This window comes from Hyla sarda, chromosome 4 (genome assembly GCF_029499605.1).
Source record: "Hyla sarda isolate aHylSar1 chromosome 4, aHylSar1.hap1, whole genome shotgun sequence".
Lineage (NCBI taxonomy): Eukaryota > Metazoa > Chordata > Amphibia > Anura > Hylidae > Hyla > Hyla sarda.
Window position 1 is genome coordinate 393,665,237 of NC_079192.1, and position 21,056 is coordinate 393,686,292.

The following is a 21,056-nucleotide window of genomic DNA, read 5'->3' on the forward strand; positions in this document are numbered from 1 at the left end:
TATATGAAAAACATTTTTTGGCCTGGAATACCCCTTTAAAAAGTGTGAAGGTTTTCTGGAAAAGGTAGGTAAGACTGTTGTAGGAGGAATTAATTATTAATAATAATTCCCCCCCCCCCCCATAAATATAATATAATATAATTTTGAATAATATCATGATGGTTCTATTATAGTTATAACAATTTAATAATATGGCATTGCTATTATTAATAATGTAGTAATTATAATTATTATTTATTAAAATGATTATTATAAATTGTATTAATAATATTTATTATAATATTTATATTAAATATTATTAATTATTATTATATACAAGTATTATAATTGGTAATATTATTAGAGATGAGCGAACTTACAGTAAATTCGATTCGTCACAAACTTCTCGGCTCGGCAGTTGATGACTTATCCTGCATAAATTAGTTCAGCTTTCAGGAGTTCCGGTGGGCTGGAAAAGATGGATACAGTCCTAGGAAAGAGTCTCCTAGGACTGTATCCACCTTTTCCAGCCCATGGGAGCACCTGAAGGCTGAACTAATTTATGCAGGATAAGTCATCAACTGCCGAGCCGAGAAGTTTGTGACGAATCAAATTTACTGTAAGTTCGCTCATCTCTAATTATTATAATTGTATTGATATTATTATTGTGTTAGTATTACTATTGGTATTAATGATAATACTTGTGATAACTAATGATAATAAAAATTATCATAATAAAATAATTATAATTATGACTATTGGTATTAGTATTACTATTAGTATTATTGCTAATATTTGTGATAACTAATAAAAATTATCATAATATAATTATGATGATATATTATGATCTATTATTATTATTATTTATATTTATTATTTTTGAGATTTTTTTTTTATCTTGTGGAGATTTAAAGTAGTCACTGACTAACGTGTGAGCACCGCCAAGGGAAATACTTCACTTACTATAGTCTCCAACACCTTTCTACGTTTCACAAATTAACCCCTTGGTACATTGGGAACATTTTTCCACCAGGTGGTCCCTCTGCCATTAAGCTGTTGTGCCACAGACGACATTAAAGAGTCCTTTATCGTGCAAGCTCAGGAACAGAACATAGAGCTGCTGGAGATCCCGGTGCACACTGACATCAAGCAGGTATGTTAGCTTGTTTAAAGGGGTATTCCAGGCCAAAACTTTTTTATATATATCAACTGGCTGCGGAAAGTTAAACAGATTTGTAAATTACTTCGATTAAAAAATCTTAATCCGTCCAATAGTTATTAGCTTCTGAAGTTGAGTTGTTGTTTTCTGCCCAACTGCTCTCTGAGTCCCGGGAGCTGTGCAGTTCCTATGGGGATATTTTCCCATCATGCACAGCTCCCGGGATGTGACATCCTCAACGAGCAGTTAGAGAGAAAACTTCAGAAGCTAATAACTATTGGAAGGATTAAGATTTTTTAATAGAAGTAATTTACAAATCTGTTTAACTTTCCAGAGCCAGTTGAGAGATAGATAGATATAGATATATATATATATATATATATATATATATAATATATATATATATATATATATATATAATATATATATATAATATATATATATAATATATATATATAATATATATATATATATATATATATATATATATATATATATATAAATATAATATAATATAATATATATTATGCACAACAATGGATCACCACACCCGCAACTGCTCCTTAGTCTGTGCTGCGGACACACCGGTACCGCCTCCGGCTCTCACAATTTGCAATAAAGAAGATAGTCCGGCACAGAACTGTTGTATGCAGTTAAGAACTCTGAAGTTTATTTCAGCATAACGCAGTACACAGGATAACCTGACGCGTTTCGCACCGGAATGCTTAGTCGTAGGTAACAGGTAACCACAACGAACGTCTTAAAATACACAAAATAGCGGTCACATGACCACACACATCATAGTAAAATCGTTCTAATACAAGACATGGTGCTGGAGTATCGGATTGGGAAACATGAATTTTTTAAGCCACGTTCACAACTGGGTATACCCAAAACGTTTGTTGTTATAATAGACTTTCTCCAAATACAGTGTAGACATTTATATCACAGGTTAATAACATATTTTGAGAATAGCCAGGTAGGAACAATCATCTGCAAGAACAGTAACAGAATATTATATTTTTTATTTGTATATGTACCATTCTCGGTTATGTTATTGTTACATTTAAACAAGAAAAAAATGAAATAATAATAGGATGTCACTAGGCTCGTATATGGAGACACACACGCGCATGGTATACAGCTCCCAGCTACCTATTGGGGTCTAAGGGCAAGTGAGAGCTAGATCTAATCTTTTATTTAGTCCGAGGGGATGCCTCGTGCCAAGGAGGAATATCCAATATGCCTCCCTGTTATAAAGCTTATTCCTAAGGTCTCCTCCCCTCGGACCCAAAATAACCCTTTCTACCCCAGATACCCATAGACCCGTCACATCTCCTCCATGTACCTCCCTAAAATGATGGGATAACATCGACATGCCTGTAACATTGCTTTTAACATCTGAGACATGTTTTCTAAATCTCATTTTCAAAGAATTGCTAGAACAACCTACATACTGTATCTTGCAGATGGTGCAGGTGGCTACATAAACAATAGACTTAGTATTACAATTTGTAAAGTCCCGTAGTTTATAGGAATTACCTGTGGAGCAAGATGTCACCGTGTCTGTGTTTACCATATGGTCACACGTGAGACATCTTGTATGTCCACATTTTCTATTTCCCACAGTTTTTAACCAATTATATTTGCTACTAGACGATTTGTTGCTCTGGAACAAGCTGGGCGATATTTTTGAGCCTATTGAGGGGCCCTTTTTGGATACTATTTCTATGCCCTCCGACACTATTTCTTTTAGTATCGGATCAGATTCCAATACTGGTATGTATTTTTTGATGATACCCTTAATTTGACCAAAATTTACACTGTATGGCGTTACGAAATATGGTTTAGTGACACTTTTATTTTTGTTTTTACTTACCATCCCCTCCGTATTGTATCCTCCTCTCCTTTGTTGCTTTCTCCTAGAGTAGGTGACTAACTCCTTTCTGGTGATACCATTGACTTTTTCATGAGCTAAGTCAATGGTATGCTTGCTGTACCCTCTATTTTTAAACCTAATGTGTAGTTCTGATGCTACCACCCTAACTTTGCTGTCACTGGAACAATTCCGTTTCACTCTACACAATTCCCCAAAGGGAATGTTATCCAGGACATATTTAGGGTGGCAGGATGAGGCCAGCAGTATCGAGTTGGTAGCTGTCTCCTTTCTGTACTGGAGTAATTTTATATGGTCTCCTTCACCCACCACTGTGATGTCCAGGAAATTAATCTCCTTTTTATCAAAATGGTAGGTGAATCTAAGGTTAAATTAATTTCTACCTACATATTGTACAAATTGTTTGAACTGTTTCTCTGACCCTCCCCAAATTATAAGGAAATAGATCGATAGATAGAGATTATATATATATATATCTATCTAAGTTTTTGCCTGGAATACCCCTTTAATGTGGGTGGGGTTGGCTGAACAGCGCCTCTGCAGGGAAAATGGAGTATTACATGCTTACATGTTATGTAACGTTTGGACCTCCAGCTGCCCTAATAGGAAAAACCTGTTACAACCCAGGGTGCCTCCAGCTGTTGCAAAACTACAACACCCAGCATGCCCGGACAGCCAGAGGCTGTCCGGGCATGCTGGGAGTTGTAGTTTTTGCATCAGCTGGAGGTACCCTGGTAGGGAAACACACCCTTATATTATAAAATGGTCCGTAACTTTATCAGAATCTTTATTTTATTTTTTATTTTTTTAATAGATTGTACAGCCCGGAACCCCGTATTTTTACGTTGAATTGGATAATGGAGAAAAACTTTTTCACAGGATTAAGAAAAACTTTCCATTGCAGTTTGGAAGGTAAGAAATCACAGTAATGTGTAAGTCCAGATCAGTGTGGCGAGAAGCAGCGGTACACATCAGGACTTAAAGGGGTATTCCAGGAATTTTTTTCTTTGACTATGCTACAGGGGCTGTAAAGTTAGTATAGTTCATAATATAGTGTCTGTACCTGTGTGTGACGGTTTTCTCACAATTCTTCTGTGATTTTCGCCCCAATATTTATTTTTAACAGCATACAAAATGACTGTTGTCTCAGATTTTTCCCAGCTTGCAATGCGGCCGAGACCTGACTCACTAGTCAGCTGATGACAGGGAGCCTGTCTGCTTCAATGGGTGGAGCAACTGCTGGGTGGGAGAGAGTTTATTTTGCAACAGCTGTAGGCACCCTGATTAAATAACAAAAAAAAAACACTGGTTTATTGCATTGAAGGGATCACAGGTGTGTTTCAATGGGTGGGGTAGCTGAGGGAGGAAAGTGAACTATGGGATGTGTAGTTTAGAGAATGAAATTCAACAGGAAATACCCAGTTCTGGCAGGTATGACTATCATCACCTGGAGGATAACCCCTTTAACCATATGAAGCCGAGCAAGTCTTGTTTATCAGAAAAGGGCTCGTGCACAGAACTCGTTGAGAATCGTACGGTTTCTTCAAGAACTGTGACGCCCATTGTGAGCTGCATGCTGCTGCTTGTGCACTGTAAACCTTCTCGGGCAGACCCCTTCTCGACTCGGTCTCTCTCCCTTGCAGCGCCGACATACAGCGAGGCAGAGAGCGAGCCAGAAGCAGGCAGTGCCATCCATTGTGTAGTGATCTTGCATAGGTACTGCAGTTCAGCTCCTATTTATTTCAATGGGAAGTGAGCTGCAGTAACACAGTATGGCCACTACACCATGTTTGGCGCTGTCTGCTTCTAGCACTGTTGGGGTGCGTTCACACGGAGTAATTCAAGAGGAATTTACTCGAGTAATTCCTCTTGAATTCTCCTCTCCAAATTAATGCACATCCCCTCTGCCCATTGACTTTAATGTTATTTCTGCCGGCCTGTTCACACTGCGGAAATTCTGCTAGCAGAATTCCGACGCTGAATTCCGTTCCGCTTGAAGAAAGAACATGCTCATTCTTCAAGCAGAATCCGCTAGCAGAAATCAATGGTAAAAAAAATTCCACCCGACATCGTTTTCGTGCGGAATTCGCGTGCAATTTGCACGGAAATGGCTGAAAAACCCTTCACCACTTTCTCCCCTATGTCCGCGCGCAATTCCCGCGATTTTTGGGCGAAATTTTAATTTTTTCCGCCCGTAAATTTTTCAGCGTGAATTACTCTTCATTTGCTCCGTGTGAACGCACCCTTACTCTGCCCCTTGAAATGAGAAAATTCTCAGATTTTATATTTACGGTAATTTTTTGTTGTTCCTTACATCATACTATGTTTTTCTTTAAAATTCAGGGAGGTACTGGCCAGTGAAGCCATTCTGAATATACCAACCAGAGCGGACTGGAGGGCTTGTAAGCTCAGCCAAGATGAGGAGGAGAGCCAGGTCAAGGCCTTCAGAAAAGACTTTGAACCATTTGACTTTTCGTTAGAAGACTGAAATTTTGATTTTCCAAGGTTTTTTTTTGTCTTTAAATACAATAGATTTCATTGATGAGACTGTTTGTTTATATGGGTGGATCCGTGTTTTACATAAAACAGTGAGGTCTATGAGCTTTTCCCTCTGCCCCTTTTTTATATTGTATATTCTGTAAACCCCGTTCCCCTTACTTTTTGGTTACATCTACAGAACAATACTATGAAAAACCAAATGATTACAAATCTCCGTCAGTATAATATATACAGGCAGGATACACAGCACTGCAAAAGTAATGCAGCATGTATTATATGTATGTGATCATGTCCCCTTGTGGGACTAATAAAAGGTTGTTCTGAGGAAAAAAAAAAAAAATATATATATTTTTTATTGATTTATTAATGAAAAAAAACAAACTATACAAGATTTATAAACTCAGGTTTTACCAATCCCATCACATTATTTATCCTGCAAGAAGCAATGGCAGAATTTAAATTTTTTTCCCTGCTTATCCCACTTTCCATTAAATGGAATTAAAAGTCATTAAGTTGTATGTACCAATATAAACATCCACTTTTACAGCACAGAGATAAACCATAATAAGACTACATTAATGGGAAAATCTAAATGTTGTGGGTTTTATTGTGCAAATCCAGAAAAGCAAACTATATGAATTTGGACAGAAACAAAACAAAATAGTATAGATGAAATACAAATACAGCCCAAAAAATCCCAGAACAAAAGAAAACATCTGCACTCTTAGGGGGTTAAAGGGGGTACTCCGCTGCTCAGCGTTTGGAACAAACTGTTCCGAACGCTGTAGCCGGCGCCGAGAGCTCGTGATGTCATAGCCCCGCCCCTCAATGCAAGTGTATGGGAGGGGGCGTGACATTATGAGGGGGCAGAGCTATGATGTCACGAGCTCCTGGCTCCAGCGTTCGGAACGGCACATCGGGCAACAGCGGGTCCCGATGAATCCCATTGACTATAATGGGTTCCGTCAGGCGCCGTTGTTTTTGTAGCGGTAGTAGCACTCCTTTTGTCTCCTGCTATTCTCCTCTCTTTTCTTGACGTTCGCTGCCTGCTGGCTCACAACGGCAGTGTGAAAGGGACCTTTACATGAGAAAGTGTTCTAGGCATGCTTTGTGACCTGTGCACAGGTTATTGTGGGGGGGGGGGGGGAAAGGCTCAGCTCTGGCTGTCACTTATCGTGAATGGTCTGATCCTGTCACCTATAGGCTATAGTCACACGTCGGAAATTCTGTGTAAGAATTTCTTCGAAATTTAAAGCCCATTATGTTTAATGGGATTCTGCTGTCCTGTTCACACAGCAGAATTCCTTTGCAGAAATTCCTGCATCCCGCAAAATTTAAAGATCTAAGACTCCTCCCCTATTTAAATCCATTCCTAGCTTTGTATTAACTAAACACAATTTTTAAAACCTGAACGTGTGAACAGCTCCTTGTTCAGAATGCTCGGCGCCCGTGATTGTGACGTCACGTCCACACCCCTTCCATTCATGTCTTTGGGAGGGGGCGTATCTGTTGACACCCACCCTCCCATAGACATGAATGGAGGGGGCGTAGCGTGATGTCACAAGGGGGCGTGGCCGTGACGTCCCTACCACTGTGGTACCCCTTTTAAAAGGACGCTCCATTAAAAATTATGGTCTATGGGGACGGAGCATGACGCAGGGCCTCTGAGCAAAAAGGCCACACCTTCAACCAAATGATAGTACCAAGCACTTTAAAATGCCGGCTGATATTGTGATTTATTGGAGACATATACGTGTAGCTAATTTAGATACACACCGCGATACACAAGCCCAAAAGTCTTCCTGCTGCAATTGAAGTGTTACATGCCCACTTTCTAGTATCTATGGGTCTTGTCTGCACTATGTAAATTTGGTATCTTCAGGGTCCATGGGCCTTGTATGGTAGCACATTGGAGTCTTCTTATATCAACCTATTACGGACCACTCTGTACGCTTCAGTAAGTTACTTCCATAACCGCACCTTTATACTTCCTTGAAAGTGTATTGAGGAGAATTCCTTCAGGTTATGCCGTGCTAAAATAATCATAAGTAGGGATCCTTGTAAAAAAAATGACACTTTTTCAGCGCCTACTGGGTCAGGAGATGGAGTGAAATGATGGCAGGTAACTCCAGATGTAGTTTACAGTGGTTTGACAACGCGTTTCGAGAGGGTCTGCACCCCTCTTCCTCAGGTCACTTTTAATTCCTTAATCTAAATAAAATTGGAGCCAAATTAGAATTGTCAGTCAACAAACTAAAAAAAAAATCTACATAAGGCCGACTTCATAGACATATATTAAAACTGTAAGTCCCAGGCCAGACCACGCCTGTGAGACCTGTGGTGGGACCGGGACTTGCACACACTGGGGGAGATTTATCAAAACCTGTCCAGAGGAAAAGTTGCAGGGTTGCTTATACCAACCAATCAGATCGCTGCTTTCATTTTTGAAAAGGCCTCTGAGAAATGAAAGAAGTGATCTGATTTGTTGCTATGGGCAACTCAGCAACGTTTCCTCTGGACAGGTTATGATAAATCTCCCCCCCCCCCCCCCCCCCCCCCCCATGTGTTTGGAGTAGGGTGCAGGATGGGCCCACAGGGAACTATAAGCACATATATATATCTTCGATATCCAGGACCGGTACCTGCACCTCCTGATTGCCGCTTCTCTCCAGTGTTTCCTTTGCTTCGCGGTGGGTCTTTTCCAAGGTCCTGACTCCCGTCATGGTGCTTCCCCACATCAGGGTAGTCACTGTGATTCCATGCTTTCACGATCTCTTGGTGGAGGCCCTCACCAAGTAGACATCTGTATGCAGGTTGTCTGAGTTAGGCTGGGTTCACACCACGTTTTGGCAATAACGTTTAGTACCAGGTTTTTGATTAAAAAAAAAAAAAAAACGCATTCCTCAAAACCTGACTAAACTATTAAAACGTGTGTACAAATTTTTATCTGTATACGGTTTGAAAAATGTCCGGTTGCATCCGTTTTTTTAAGAAAAAAACATACGTTTTTAACTTTTCACTCCATTATGAATAAAGTTTTACTTGTTTGATTGAAATTCCAAGAAAAAAAAAGTAAAGCCAAAAACCGTATATGGTGAAAACCGTATGGAACCGTACGCACATACAGTTCTGTACGGTTCCCATTGACTCCCATGTTAAAAAGAAAACGTATACGGTTTAATACAGTTTTTCACACGGACCAAAAACCGTGGTAGGCCACGGTTTTCTGCTCCCCTTTTGGGTCACTTCTCACTCTACCTGGCCTGTGAGGCTTCCTGGCAGCGCACCATAAGGCATCTCGTGCTCAGGTCTCAGACTGCCACCTGGGCCTCAGTGCACACTTAAAGGGGTACTCCACTGGAAACCATTTATATTTAAATTTTTTTTTTTATGAACTTAAGCTGATTAAATCAACTAAAGACACACTAAAGCATTGGTATGATGAGGGTAGTAGTCCTTGATAATGTATGTCACTCCGGTCGGAGGACCCCACAATATTCTTTTCAAATAAGGCTATTCGTTTACACCAGTGTTTCCCAACCAGTGTGCCTCCAGCTGTTGCAAAACTACAACTCCCAGCATGTAGTTTTCCAACAGCTGGAGGCACACTAGTTGGAAAACACAACCTTACACGACCCCTAATTCTAAAGAAACCAACTTTTGGTATGGGATATGGGTACCAAAGTCCTATAATGATATCAGGCCCTTGATGATAGAATTTAAACTAGAACACCACTTTTTAACACCAATGAGGCTATATTAAAACATAAATTTTACTTATTTCAATAAAAAGTAATAATTAATGAAAAGAGTTACACATGTAGACATGGCGGGGGCATACGAATGGGTAACAGGTGAAGCCCTATTCTAATTGTCCCTAACAAACTCCTACCAAAGGTGTTGAAATGGGGAGGGGGAATATACTACAAATTGGTACAGTACAAAATTATTGTGTTAGGTCTCTTTAGCCATGTATGGCTACCACCTTTTCTGCGTCGCACAAAGAAACGGTGGTTGGAACCACAGATCTCAGATTTGGACTCATCAGACCAAAGCAGAGATTTCCACTGGTCTAATGTCCATTCCTTGTGTTCTCTCTTCTGCTTGTTGCCTGTCCTTAGCAGTGGTTTCCTAGCAGATATTCTACCATGAAGGCCTCACACAGTCTCCTCTGTTGTTCTAGAGATGTGTCTGCTGCTAGAACTCTGTGCGGCATTGACCTGGTCTCTAATCTGAGCTGCTGTTGATTTCTGAGATTGCTGGTGACTCGGATGAACTTATCCTCCGCAGCAGAGGTGACTCTTGGTCGTCCTTTCCTGGGGCGCTCCGCATGTCAGACAGTTTCTTTGTAGCTCTTGATGGTTTTTGTGACTGCACTTGGGGACACTTTCCACCTAGAATATGACATATTTTCAGTTGTTTCACACTTTTTTGTTATGTCTATAATTCAACAAACTTTTGGTCTGTACTGATATATATATATATATATATATATATATATATATATATATATATATATATATATATAATTTTTATTTCTTTTTTTGGCCAAAGGATCCCTTTAAGTGAAACCATCCTTTTTTTCCCCCAAAATTTTGGTTCCCTGTTCCTCTTTGGACACACAGATTTTCATTCAGAAACAATGTGAAATCCATTTGTCTATTTTATTTTAATGGAGTTAAAACATTGTTTTATATAAATAAATGTGGATTGTTTAATAAGATGCCGTGTGAATATTTTTTGGAAAAACTGGATTTTAAAGTGTGGGGGGCCTCTTTTTATTATTTTTTTTATTTTTAACCCATACAGTGCCACTTTTGTTTTTGGGCTGTGTCGGGTACAGCAGCACAGCCACATTAATTGAAGCTGTAATACCAGACACGGCCTATAGTGGCGCTGTTGCTAGAAAAATGTCCTTTTCATGCAGATTTTTGGAGGTGGTGGTTTCTCTTTTTTTTTATTTGGCAATCTTTATTAATTCACATCTGGTATATTGCAGCTAGACATTCTTTGGTGGAATCTGTGCACAAAGTTAACGGAGTATAAACAGGCCTCTACATATGGCAGCTTTCTTTTATAAAGTTTATTGGCCTCATGTGTTCAAAGGTTCGTCCAGTCTTGTATAAATAAAGCTGAATCTGTGTATATGGAAAAGTTCTGCAGCTTTCCAATATTCTGGGGGTTTCAGTTCCTCACCAGTAAAAGAAGAATTCTGGAATTTATTTTTGTCTTGTATAGTGCAGCATAGGTTATTATTAGAGAATAATGTAGAGGTTTTTGTGTATGTCTAGTGCTTACCTGTTTTAGCTCTTGTGGTAGGCATAGGTTTTCAGCCACATTGTCTATTTCGTCACTGAGTGACCTAATGCTGCCTACATTTCCCATGAATTATCGTACTTTGCAGAAGGAGGGTGTGGAGTCTCTTCACTGCATCTGGTCATCTGGTGCTGGAATTTACCCAGTTGACTGATTACATTAAGGGGTGGGTTGAGGTTTGTTCACATTATGTGCAGTTTTGATCATTCAAAGTGTGTTGTCATGAGGTGAAAGTGATTTGACCTACGACAATTGAGGTGTTTTATAAAGTTGAACCCCTTACTGACAATTGACGTAAATGTATGTCATGATGCGGTGGTACTTAGCGCACCGTGATGTTCATTTACGTCATGGACATGACCGCGAGCACCACAGGTCCCGGCTGCTATCAGCAGCCAGGGACCTGCCGGTAATGGCGGACATCAACAATTGTGCCGAGTCCGCCATTAACCCCTCAGATGCCGTGATCAATGCAGATCACGGCATCTGCTGCAGTGTGGTACTTAAAATGGTTTATCGGATCTCCCGCAGGGCTGCCACGAGGATCCCATCAACCATAATGGCGGACGGAGGTCCCCTCACCTGCCTCCAGCAGTCTCCAGAGGTCTTCTGCTCTGGTCTGAGATCGAGTAGACCAGAGCAGAAGATCACCGATAATACTGATCTGTGCTATGCCCTATGCATAGCATTGAACAGTATTAGTAATCAAATTACTATAAATAGTCCCCTATGGGGACATAAAAATGTGAAAAACAATATGTAGAAAAAGTAAAAAGATGTAAAAAAAAAAAAGATGTAAAAATTGGGGGAGGGGTTTTTTCTACTTTTTTTTTACATTTTTTTTTTTTTTTACATTTTTTTTTCACATTTTTAAATTTTTTCTTCACATTTTTTATGTCCCGATAGGGGACTATTTATAGTAATAATTTGATTGCTAATACTGTTCAGTGCTATGCATAGGACATTGCACTGATCAGTCCCTTTTTCCCAATTTTTACGCCCAAATAGCATAAAAAAACAAAACATGTTTGGTATTGCCATGTGAGTAAAAGTCGGAACTATCAAAATATATTGTTAATTATCCCGTACGGTGAACGGCGTAAGCGTAAAAAAAGTACTAAATTGCTGCTTTTTTGTCACATTTTATTTTAAGGTGTTAAAGTCTTAAGCTTTTCCCGCGTTACATTTTTACAGCATTTTCAGTTTTTGCTGCAGTTTACAAAATTACATTAAAAATTATGATTTTTGCATTATTCCGGTAAATTAGCATTGTTTTTGCAACGATATTGGTAAAAAAAAAAATCACAAAAGCAGAAAGTAAACCATCTGTGAACACATCGACCTAAATATCCTGATCTCTTAGCGATAGCAGCAGCATCAGTATACAGAGAGAGTTGAAGAGGAGGTTCATAACTACTATATATCCTGATCCCATAGAGGTAGCAGTATACAGAGAGAGCTGGATGGGAGGTGCATAACTACTATATATGCCTAGCCCATAAAGATAGCAGCAGTGTACGGATTACTAATATAATGTTATTAGCCATTGTGCACAGATCTCTATATTTCAGCTCTGCTCTTTCCTTTTATAGCTGTGACATCATGTCACACTGTATTCCCGTTCCTGCTCCCCCACCCCCTCCATTCTCCTCAGGGATAGAACCATAATATGAGGGGGGGGGCTCATATTACTGCTCATTAGATTTTGAAGCAGCAGGAAGCCTTTCACAGTCACAGTAGTTTCCATCAGAACAGACTCACTGCTGTCTTACCTGAGAGAGGCTACCTGCTGTCTTAAAATCTAATGAGCAGTAATATGAACTCCCCATATTCACATCAATGGTCTTGTCGTCAGCAGACAGAAGGGAGAAGCAGGAAAGGGAACTCTGAATGTAATGGTAAGTCACAGCTACAAGCGAGAGAGCACTGCTGATAAAAAGAGATCTGTGCGCTGTGACTAATAACATTATATTAGTAAGTAGCTTTATTATACTTTTTGACACCATACACAGGTCGTCTTTTTTTTTTTTCTGGACAACCCCTTTAACCCCATAGTGACCAAGCCAATTTGGGCCTTGCTGCTCAAACCATTTTTCTATTTTTTTTTCCCATCGAATATATGAGCAGGTAGAACGATACAACCATAGAGACGGAAGAAGCGTCACAGCTACGTGAAACAGACTGTCGCCTCTTACACTCCTGCACCACCACTACCCCTCCCGGTGTCTCTCGCTGCGTCCTTATCTTGTTAAAGGGTACCTCTCATCAAATAAACTTTTGATATATTTTTGATTAATTAATGTTGAATAACTTTCCAATAGCATGTTAATGAAAAATATGCTTCTTTCTATTGTATTTTTCCCGTATCAGTCCTGTCAGCAAGCATTTCTGCCTCATGCTGGAGTCCTAAACACTCAGAATACCAGCCTGCTTTGTTCACAGCCAAACAGGCTGTGAACAAAGCAGGTTGGCAGCTCTGAGTGTTCTGCTTTGTGAACAAAGCAGACTGGCAGCTCTGAGTGTTTAGGACTCCAGCATGAGTCTGAAATGCTTGCTGCCAGGACTGGTAGGGAGACCCCTAGTGGTCATTTCTTCAAAGTGGAAAATTAAATAGAAAGAAGCATATTTTTTAATAACATGCAAATGTAAAGTTATTCTGCATACATTAATCTATAATCTATCAAAAGTTTTTTTGATGAGAGGTACCCTTTAAGTCTACTGGGAAATGTTATAATTTGAGAGTTTCCAAAAATTTTTATACCCTGTGTTCTTCTCTCTGGGGGGGGTGGTCATACATTTCTGGGCTCTCGCAGCGCACTGTACATGTCGTTCATTGCAGACATTCCTTTAAGTGTCCTTCAACTTTTCCTATGTTTTTTCTCTTAAAGGGCATTTCCTCTCCAATCTGAATGGCCGCATTGTTCTCTAGTCACCAAAATAACTGTATTTGTGCCCTTTAAAAAGGCATCTGTAGAATCTCTAAACCAGTGTTTTCCAACCAGGGGGCCTCCAGCTGTGGCAAAACTACAACTCCCAGTGTGCTCTGCCAGGTGACAATTTTTTCACGCGATTGCGATTCCACAGACCCTCCCTTTCCTGCTCAGGTACGGCACCTAAATACACCTTCTCATGTGATGTCAGGAGCAGGGCGGGGATAACCGGCAGACATTTAAAAAAATATACATATAAAATTGCGTATACATTCAAAAACAATACAAAGTTCAAAGGAAAAGTCCCAGATCAATCCGGTCATTGAGACCCGGCGCCTCCAGCGCATTTGTTCTCAGGATCCAGCGGGCCTCAGTTTTCCGAAGTACCTTTAATGCATCTGAACCCTTTTGGCAAAAATCCTTTTTAACCCCATGATCTGCAAGGCAGAGGCATCCCCATTATGCGCTACTCGCATATGCTCAATTAGCCTTGGGGACCCCTTACCTGATCTCAAAGACCACACGTTCTCACGGAACCTGGTGTTTAATCCTCTGGCTGTGCTGCCAATATAGAACCTCCCGCAGCTACAAGTAAGTGCGTATATGACATAAGAGGTTCTGCAGCAGATAAACTCAGAGACATTTTTTTGGATACCTCCCAAGTAGAGATGAGTGAATTTACAGTAAATTCGATTCGTCACGAACTTCTCGGCTCGGCAGTTGATGACTTATCCTGCATAAATTAGTTCAGATTTCAGGTGCTCCGGTGGGCTGGAAAAGGTGGATACATTCCTAGGAAAGAGTCTCTTAGGACTGTATCCACCTTTTCCAGCCCACCGGAGCACCGGAAAGCTGAACTAATTTATGCAGGATAAGTCATCAACTGCTGAGCCGAGAAGTTCGTGACGAATCGAATTAACTGTAAATTCGCTCATCTCTACTCCCAAGCTAACCATTTTTCCTTGTTTTAATTGGGGGGCACCACTTGCACCTTCCGCATTTGTAGTTGCCTACTAAGGTACCGTATTTTTCGCCGTATAAGACGCACTTTTTCTTCCCCAAAACTGGGGGGAAAAAGTCGGTGCGTCTTATACGACGAATACACCCCTATGGCGGCGGTCCCTGCAGCCATCAACGGCCGGGACCCGCGGCTAATACAGGACATCACCGATCGCGGTGATGCCCTGTATTAACCCTTCAGACGCAGCGATCAAAGCTGACCGCCGCGTCTGAAGGGAAAGTGACACTAACCCGGCTGCTCAGTCGGGCTGTTCGGGACCGCTGCGATTTCACCGCGGCGGTCCCGAACAGCCAGACTGAATAGCCGGGTTAGTGCTTACAGGACACCGGGAGGGACCTTACCTGCCTCCTTGGTGTCTTCTCCGTTCAGGGATCCCCTGTATGGCCGGCGCTCTCCTTCCTCGTCATCACATCGTCGCGTACGTGCGTCGGCGTGTGTAACGACGTGATGGCGGCGACGGAGAGCGAGGATACCTGGCCGACAGCAGAGACGTTCCGGAGCGACGGGGACACGGCGACAACGATGGAGCGACATCCAGGGCAGCGGTGACGGGTCCGGAGCGGCAGGGACACGTGAGTATTACCTCCTATGCAGTGGTCTTCAATCTGCGGACCTCCAGATGTTGCAAAACTACAGCTCCCAGCATGCCCGGACAGCCAACGGCTGTCCGGGCATGCTGGGAGTTGTAGTTTTGCAACATCTGGAGGTCCGCAGGTTGAAGACCACTATTGGGTTCAAAATCTTTATAGATTTTGCACCTATAAATTGGGTGCGTCTTATACACCGGTGCGTCCTATAGGGCGAAAAATACGGTACTTTTTTTTCTAGCCAGTTACTGCTGTTTTTTGATGTTTTAAATTTGCTGCTAGTTAGCTCGTCTTTTAGATTGTTAGTTCGTTTGAATGATACTATTGGTTTTTGCAGCCCGATATTTCCTAATGAGGGATCTCTAGCTATCAGATTCCAATTTGTTTGTATGGAACTTTTTATTATGTCCGCAAGGGGGCTATATTTGAAAGAGAAGGAAAATCTTTCTTCTGTTTTTTTTATTATTTTTATTCTGATTTAGATATTTTTTTTATTATTAAGAAGATCCCTACTATTTACACTTCTTGCTCTCTCAAAAGCTGTTTGGAGAACTTTGACTGGATAGCCCCTTGAAAGGAGACGACATGACAGCTCATGGGCTTGCTGCTCGAACGCGAAGTCTGAACTGTTAATCCTCTTTAAAGGGGTAGTCCAGTTGTGAAAAACGTATCCCCTATCCTAAGGATAGGGGATAAGTTCGAGATCGCGGGGGTCCGACCGCTGGGGCCCCCTGCGATCTCTCTGTACGGGGCCCCGGCTCTCCGGCCAGATAGCGGGTGTCGACCCCCGCACAAAGCGGCGGCCGACACGCCCCCTCAATACATCGCTATGGCAGAGCTGGAGATTGCCGAAGGCAGCGCTTCGGCTCTGCCATAGAGTTGTATTGAGGGGGCGTGTCGGCCGCCGCTTTGTGTGGAGGTCGATACGCCCCCTTCCCGCGGGCTGTCGGGGCTCCGTACAGGAGATCGCAGGGGGCCCCAGCGGTCGGACCCCCCGCGATCTGCAACTTATCCCCTATCCTTAGGATAGGGGATAAGTTGTTCACCACTGGGTCACCACTGGACTACTCCTTTAAGCGTAAATACTGTCCATAGAGTATCGCTTTCCGGGTGTGCAGGGGGTGATAGCTTTCAAAATGGAGATACGAGTTGGAAAACGTTGTCTTCCTAAAACCTTTTGTTATCAAATCTCCATTTTCTATCCCCACCTGCACATCCAGGAATTCTAGCTCTGATGTGCTGTATTTTTGATGTAAAACTCATATTCATCGTATTGTCATTTAGATAGGACACAAATTGTTCACTGGCGTCCGTACGGTCAACAGCCTGATGTCCTGCATTTTACCTGCACCAAGAATGAAATAAGTCTTCATGCGCAGCGGTGAGTCGCCTTTCTGCTTTTCTTGCACTTGTGGATGTTAAATAAATGGGATACGGTACGTGTGACTGTACGCAAGAGTAGAAAAACAGAGCTAATTTCTTCCTAAAACCGTTTTCAGGTTGTGTGTGGTATTACAATTTGGCTCCATTCACTTCAATGGAACTGCGCTGTAATACCAAACCCAACCTGAGGACAGGGGGTGGCACTGTTTTCTGAAGAAATCAGCTCCATTTTTAACTCTTTTAAACAGGCACATTCAAAAGCTTTTTATGTGTTGGCGAAACATTAACCTTTCTAATATACATCATAACATTTTTATTTTTTTATAGAAATCATGGCTTATAAAAAAAAAAAAAAAGACCTCTAGGGGTCCCCATACCACCCAGAACATAATCCTGTCCGGCTGCAGCATCATCTTTGTCCCAGCTGAAGCAAACTAGAACATAAAAGAGCAACGGGATGGGCTCCATAGGGTGATCTCTCAGGATACAATGGTAACGCAACATGTGAATATGCGCTTACCAGAAATAGTTGTACTCCGTCCAAGTACAACCATGAATAAAGGTGTGACGTGATATAATGGGGTCTCTGCAGCCGCTCCACCTCATGCAAATATAGCGTAGAAACTCCTCCAAACCCAGCAGAGTCAAACAGGCGCTTGAGACCAGGATTAAATCGAAATTTTTCTTTATTCCCACAATGCTACGCATTTTGCGGAAGTTCCGCTTCATCAGGCATGATGAAGTGGAACATCCACGAAACGTGTTGCATTGCCTGATGAAGTGGAACATCCGCGAAACGTGTTGCATTGTGGGAATAAAGAAAAATTTCGGTTTTATCCTGGTCTCAAGCGCCTGTTTGACTCTGCTGGGTTTGGAGGAGTTTCTATGCTATATCCAGCTGAAGCAAAGGCTGGGACAAAGTACAGGAAGTGAGGGCGGGACTAGCACTCCTCTGTGCTCACTCCTGTCCTTTTAGACTGCAGCATAGAAAGGGAGAGGGGGGTTACAGAGCAGCCTGCAGTGATTGGATGAAGATACTTAGCACTGCACAGCAGACTCAGGGAGGAAGTGAATGCATGATGAGTGTGGGCGGACTCAGTGTCCTATATTACATTATAAGTGATGTCATCACGTCAGCCCCCGTCCTATATTACATTATAAGTGATGTCATCATGTCAGCTCCTGTCCTATATTACATTATAAGTGATGTCATCACGTCAGCTCCTGTCCTTTATTACATTATAAGTGATGTCATCACATCAGCTCCTCTCCTATATTACATTATAAGTGATGTCATCACATCAGCTCCTGTCCTGTATTACATTATAAGTGATGTCATCGCGTCAGCTCCTGTCCTATATTTCATTATAAGTGATGTCATCATGTCAGCTCCTCTTCTATATAACATTATAAGTGATGTCATCATGTCAGCTCCTCTCCTATATTACATTATAAGTGATGTCATCACGTCAGCTCCTCTCCTATATTACTTTATCTAATAGACATGAGCAGGTTCAAAATCTAATCTCGATGTATTTATTGTCCTGTTTTTTTACACTTCTTCCCAGAAATGATCACGTCAAGACATTTTTGTAATGAAAACACAACTTTACACGTTTGCTAAATCTCCCGAGTCCCGGAATGTACGTTTCCCCCTTTAATCCCATATAACAATGAAGGGATTGCCCAGGACAAGTTGATTACAGAGAAGGTGTGACATCACAGGAAATCCTCAATACTTCCTCCCATCCCAAAATTACACCCTAATCAGCTTTTGGGAAACCCTTACAAGAATGTTAAGAAAAGATGTAGCAGAGCTGAATGTGTCATTTTCCACAAAGCGATTTTCCATAATATCGTAAAGCGTACCTCTAATCCGGGGTGGGGGAGGGGGGTCAGGGGACTTGCTGTGAGATGGATTTGATGGAAGTCCCATAGACTTACATTGATGTCTGTTCGTATAGTCCAACCTCCCATGGACCTTTACCAAACACTTATTGATTGACTATCTTTTGGGTCACTCCCCCAGTCATTCATTGATAGACTATCCTTAGAGTTTCACCCCTGTGAACCTCCAATAATTAATAATTGATGGACTATCCTTAGTTTAACGCCCGTGAACCTCCAAAAATTTATAATTGATGGACTATCCTTAGCTGAAGGATCAACCCCTCGGGGGCACCCACCAAACAATCATTGGTGTACTATCTATAAGGATAGCCCATCAATGATTGCTTGATAAAGGTCCTAGAGGCAGAACCCTATACTAAGGATAGCCCATTAAGGATTGATTAGGGAAGGTTCTGCCTCTAGGGACCTTTATCAAGCAATCATTGATGGGCTATCCTTAGTATAGGGTTTAACCCCCAGGGATCTCCACCATTGAATCATTTAAGTACTATGCTTAGTATAGGCTTAAGCCCCCAGGGGCCAATCACTTATTTATGGGCTATGCTTAGGGTCCAATCCCCAGAATCTCCACCAATCAATCATTTATGGGCTATTCTTAGGGTCCAATCCCCAGAATCTCCACCAATCATTTATGGGCTATGCTTAGGGTCCAACCCTCAGGACCTCCACCATTAATCCCTGATGGGCTATTCTTAGTATAAGGTTCAGCCCCCAGGGGCCTTCACCAATCAGTGATTGAGACTCTATCCTTAGGGAACAGCCCCCAGGACCAGAGGTGTAGCTTGTTGCTTCTGGGCCCTGATGCAAAATATACAACACCTCCACCAATCAATCTATGATGGGATATCCTTGGTATGGGGTTTAGCCCCCAGGGACCCTTATGCTTAAGCTGTCCCATCCGGTAGTCAATGCTGGAATTTTGTAATGTAATTGGCCGTGCTGACCATGACCTGTCCACCCATGCTGGTACCATAGATAACCATCTCTCTTGTAAAGTCCTTAGTAAGCTTAAATATGCTATAGATGGAACCAAGTGCCCAATCTGAAGTACAAGGCCACTTTGTGCCACAGACTCCGATTTGGGGTGACTCCTGGGTGCAATAAGGTGTCATCTCAAGATTAAAAATGATCTTCTATCCTACTGTGACCTCCACTGTTCATGAGAAAGAAGGCTTTTCGCCTCCCAAGTGAATACACACACTTGACCACCTCTCCATTCATTCTCTATGGGACTTCCAAACGTTGCTGAGGGCAATGTACAGACGTCCCACAGAAAATGACTGGGGCGGTGGTCGAGCATGCACATGCACACTGCTGCTCCACTCTCTTGGGGCACACAGGATCTATGTTCTTGTGATCGCCGGGTAACTTCTTGTGTGGCAAAGAGCTCCAGGACCCTAGTCCTAGACCCTAATTTCATCTTTCTTTGTCATAGACGAAACTAGTAGGGAAGCAGCCATGACCGATACTATGGAGGTAAGGTAATGAGGTCTGTGTCTATTTAGACTTGAGGTGCAGTTACGGACCAATGTGGACAGTCAAAATTGACCCAGGGAACAGAATGAAGACCAAAAAAAATCAAGACTGTCCTCACTTACTCTTGAAGGTGGTCATGGTGGCTTCATTCCAAGTTTTGCAATGGTGGCTATTGGTTACTTGTTATGCCCTGACAATAGGGTCGCCACATTTCTTGCAAAAAAAATACAGGCCATGCTAATTTGCATAATTAATTATATATGCGTGACATCACAGGAAACGCATATGCAGGGGAAAGTTTGTCCTATTCTGACCCCTATAACTTTTTTGTTTCTCCTTATACGGGCCTGTATGAAGGTAATTTCTTGCGTCCCGAACTGTAGTTTTTAACAGGTACATTTTTGTTTTGATGCGAATTTTGATAACTTTTTTTTTAAATTAAATTCGGGAGTTGCAGTTAGTTAGTAACTACAACTCCCAGCATGTCCTGATACAGCCTGTGGCTCAGCAGCTGCCCCAAACGAAAACTACAACTCCCAGCATGTTGGACTATATAGTAGAATATAGTATAGGTGTGTTTCCCAAACGGGTGCCTCCAGCTGTTGCCAAACTACAACTGGCAGCATGTTGGTCTATATAGTAGTATGTAGCATAGGTCAGTGTTTCTATACCAGAGGTGCCTCCAGCTGTTGCAAAACTACAACTCCCAGCATGTTGGACTATATAGTAGTATATAGTATAGGTCAGTGTTTCCCAACCAGGGGTGCCTCCAGCTGTTGCAAAACTACAACTCCCAGCATGTTGGACTATATAGTAGTATATAGTATAGGTGAGTGTTTCCCAACCAGGGCTGCCTCCAGCTGTTGCAAAACTACAACTCTGGGCATGCTGGGAGTTG

General features: G+C 41.7%; 1 protein-coding gene across 5 annotated transcripts in view; it reads left to right on the forward strand.

Moving 5' to 3' along the window:
- Nucleotides 1–6,646, forward strand: part of CWF19L1 (CWF19 like cell cycle control factor 1) — a 44,063-nt gene extending 37,417 nt beyond the window's left edge. For 2 of the 5 annotated variants that reach the window (XM_056517203.1, XM_056517204.1), the window contains 3 exons: nt 1,013–1,132; nt 3,850–3,947; nt 5,379–6,646. In XM_056517203.1, coding sequence (XP_056373178.1) covers nt 1,013–1,132; nt 3,850–3,947; nt 5,379–5,523 — 363 coding nt within the window. In that variant the 3' untranslated portion in view covers nt 5,524–6,646. The remainder of the gene's footprint in view (nt 1–1,012; nt 1,133–3,849; nt 3,948–5,378) is intronic. The other 3 variants (XM_056517201.1, XM_056517200.1, XM_056517202.1) reach the window with 3 other exon arrangements.
- Nucleotides 6,647–21,056: the final 14,410 nt, after the last annotated feature.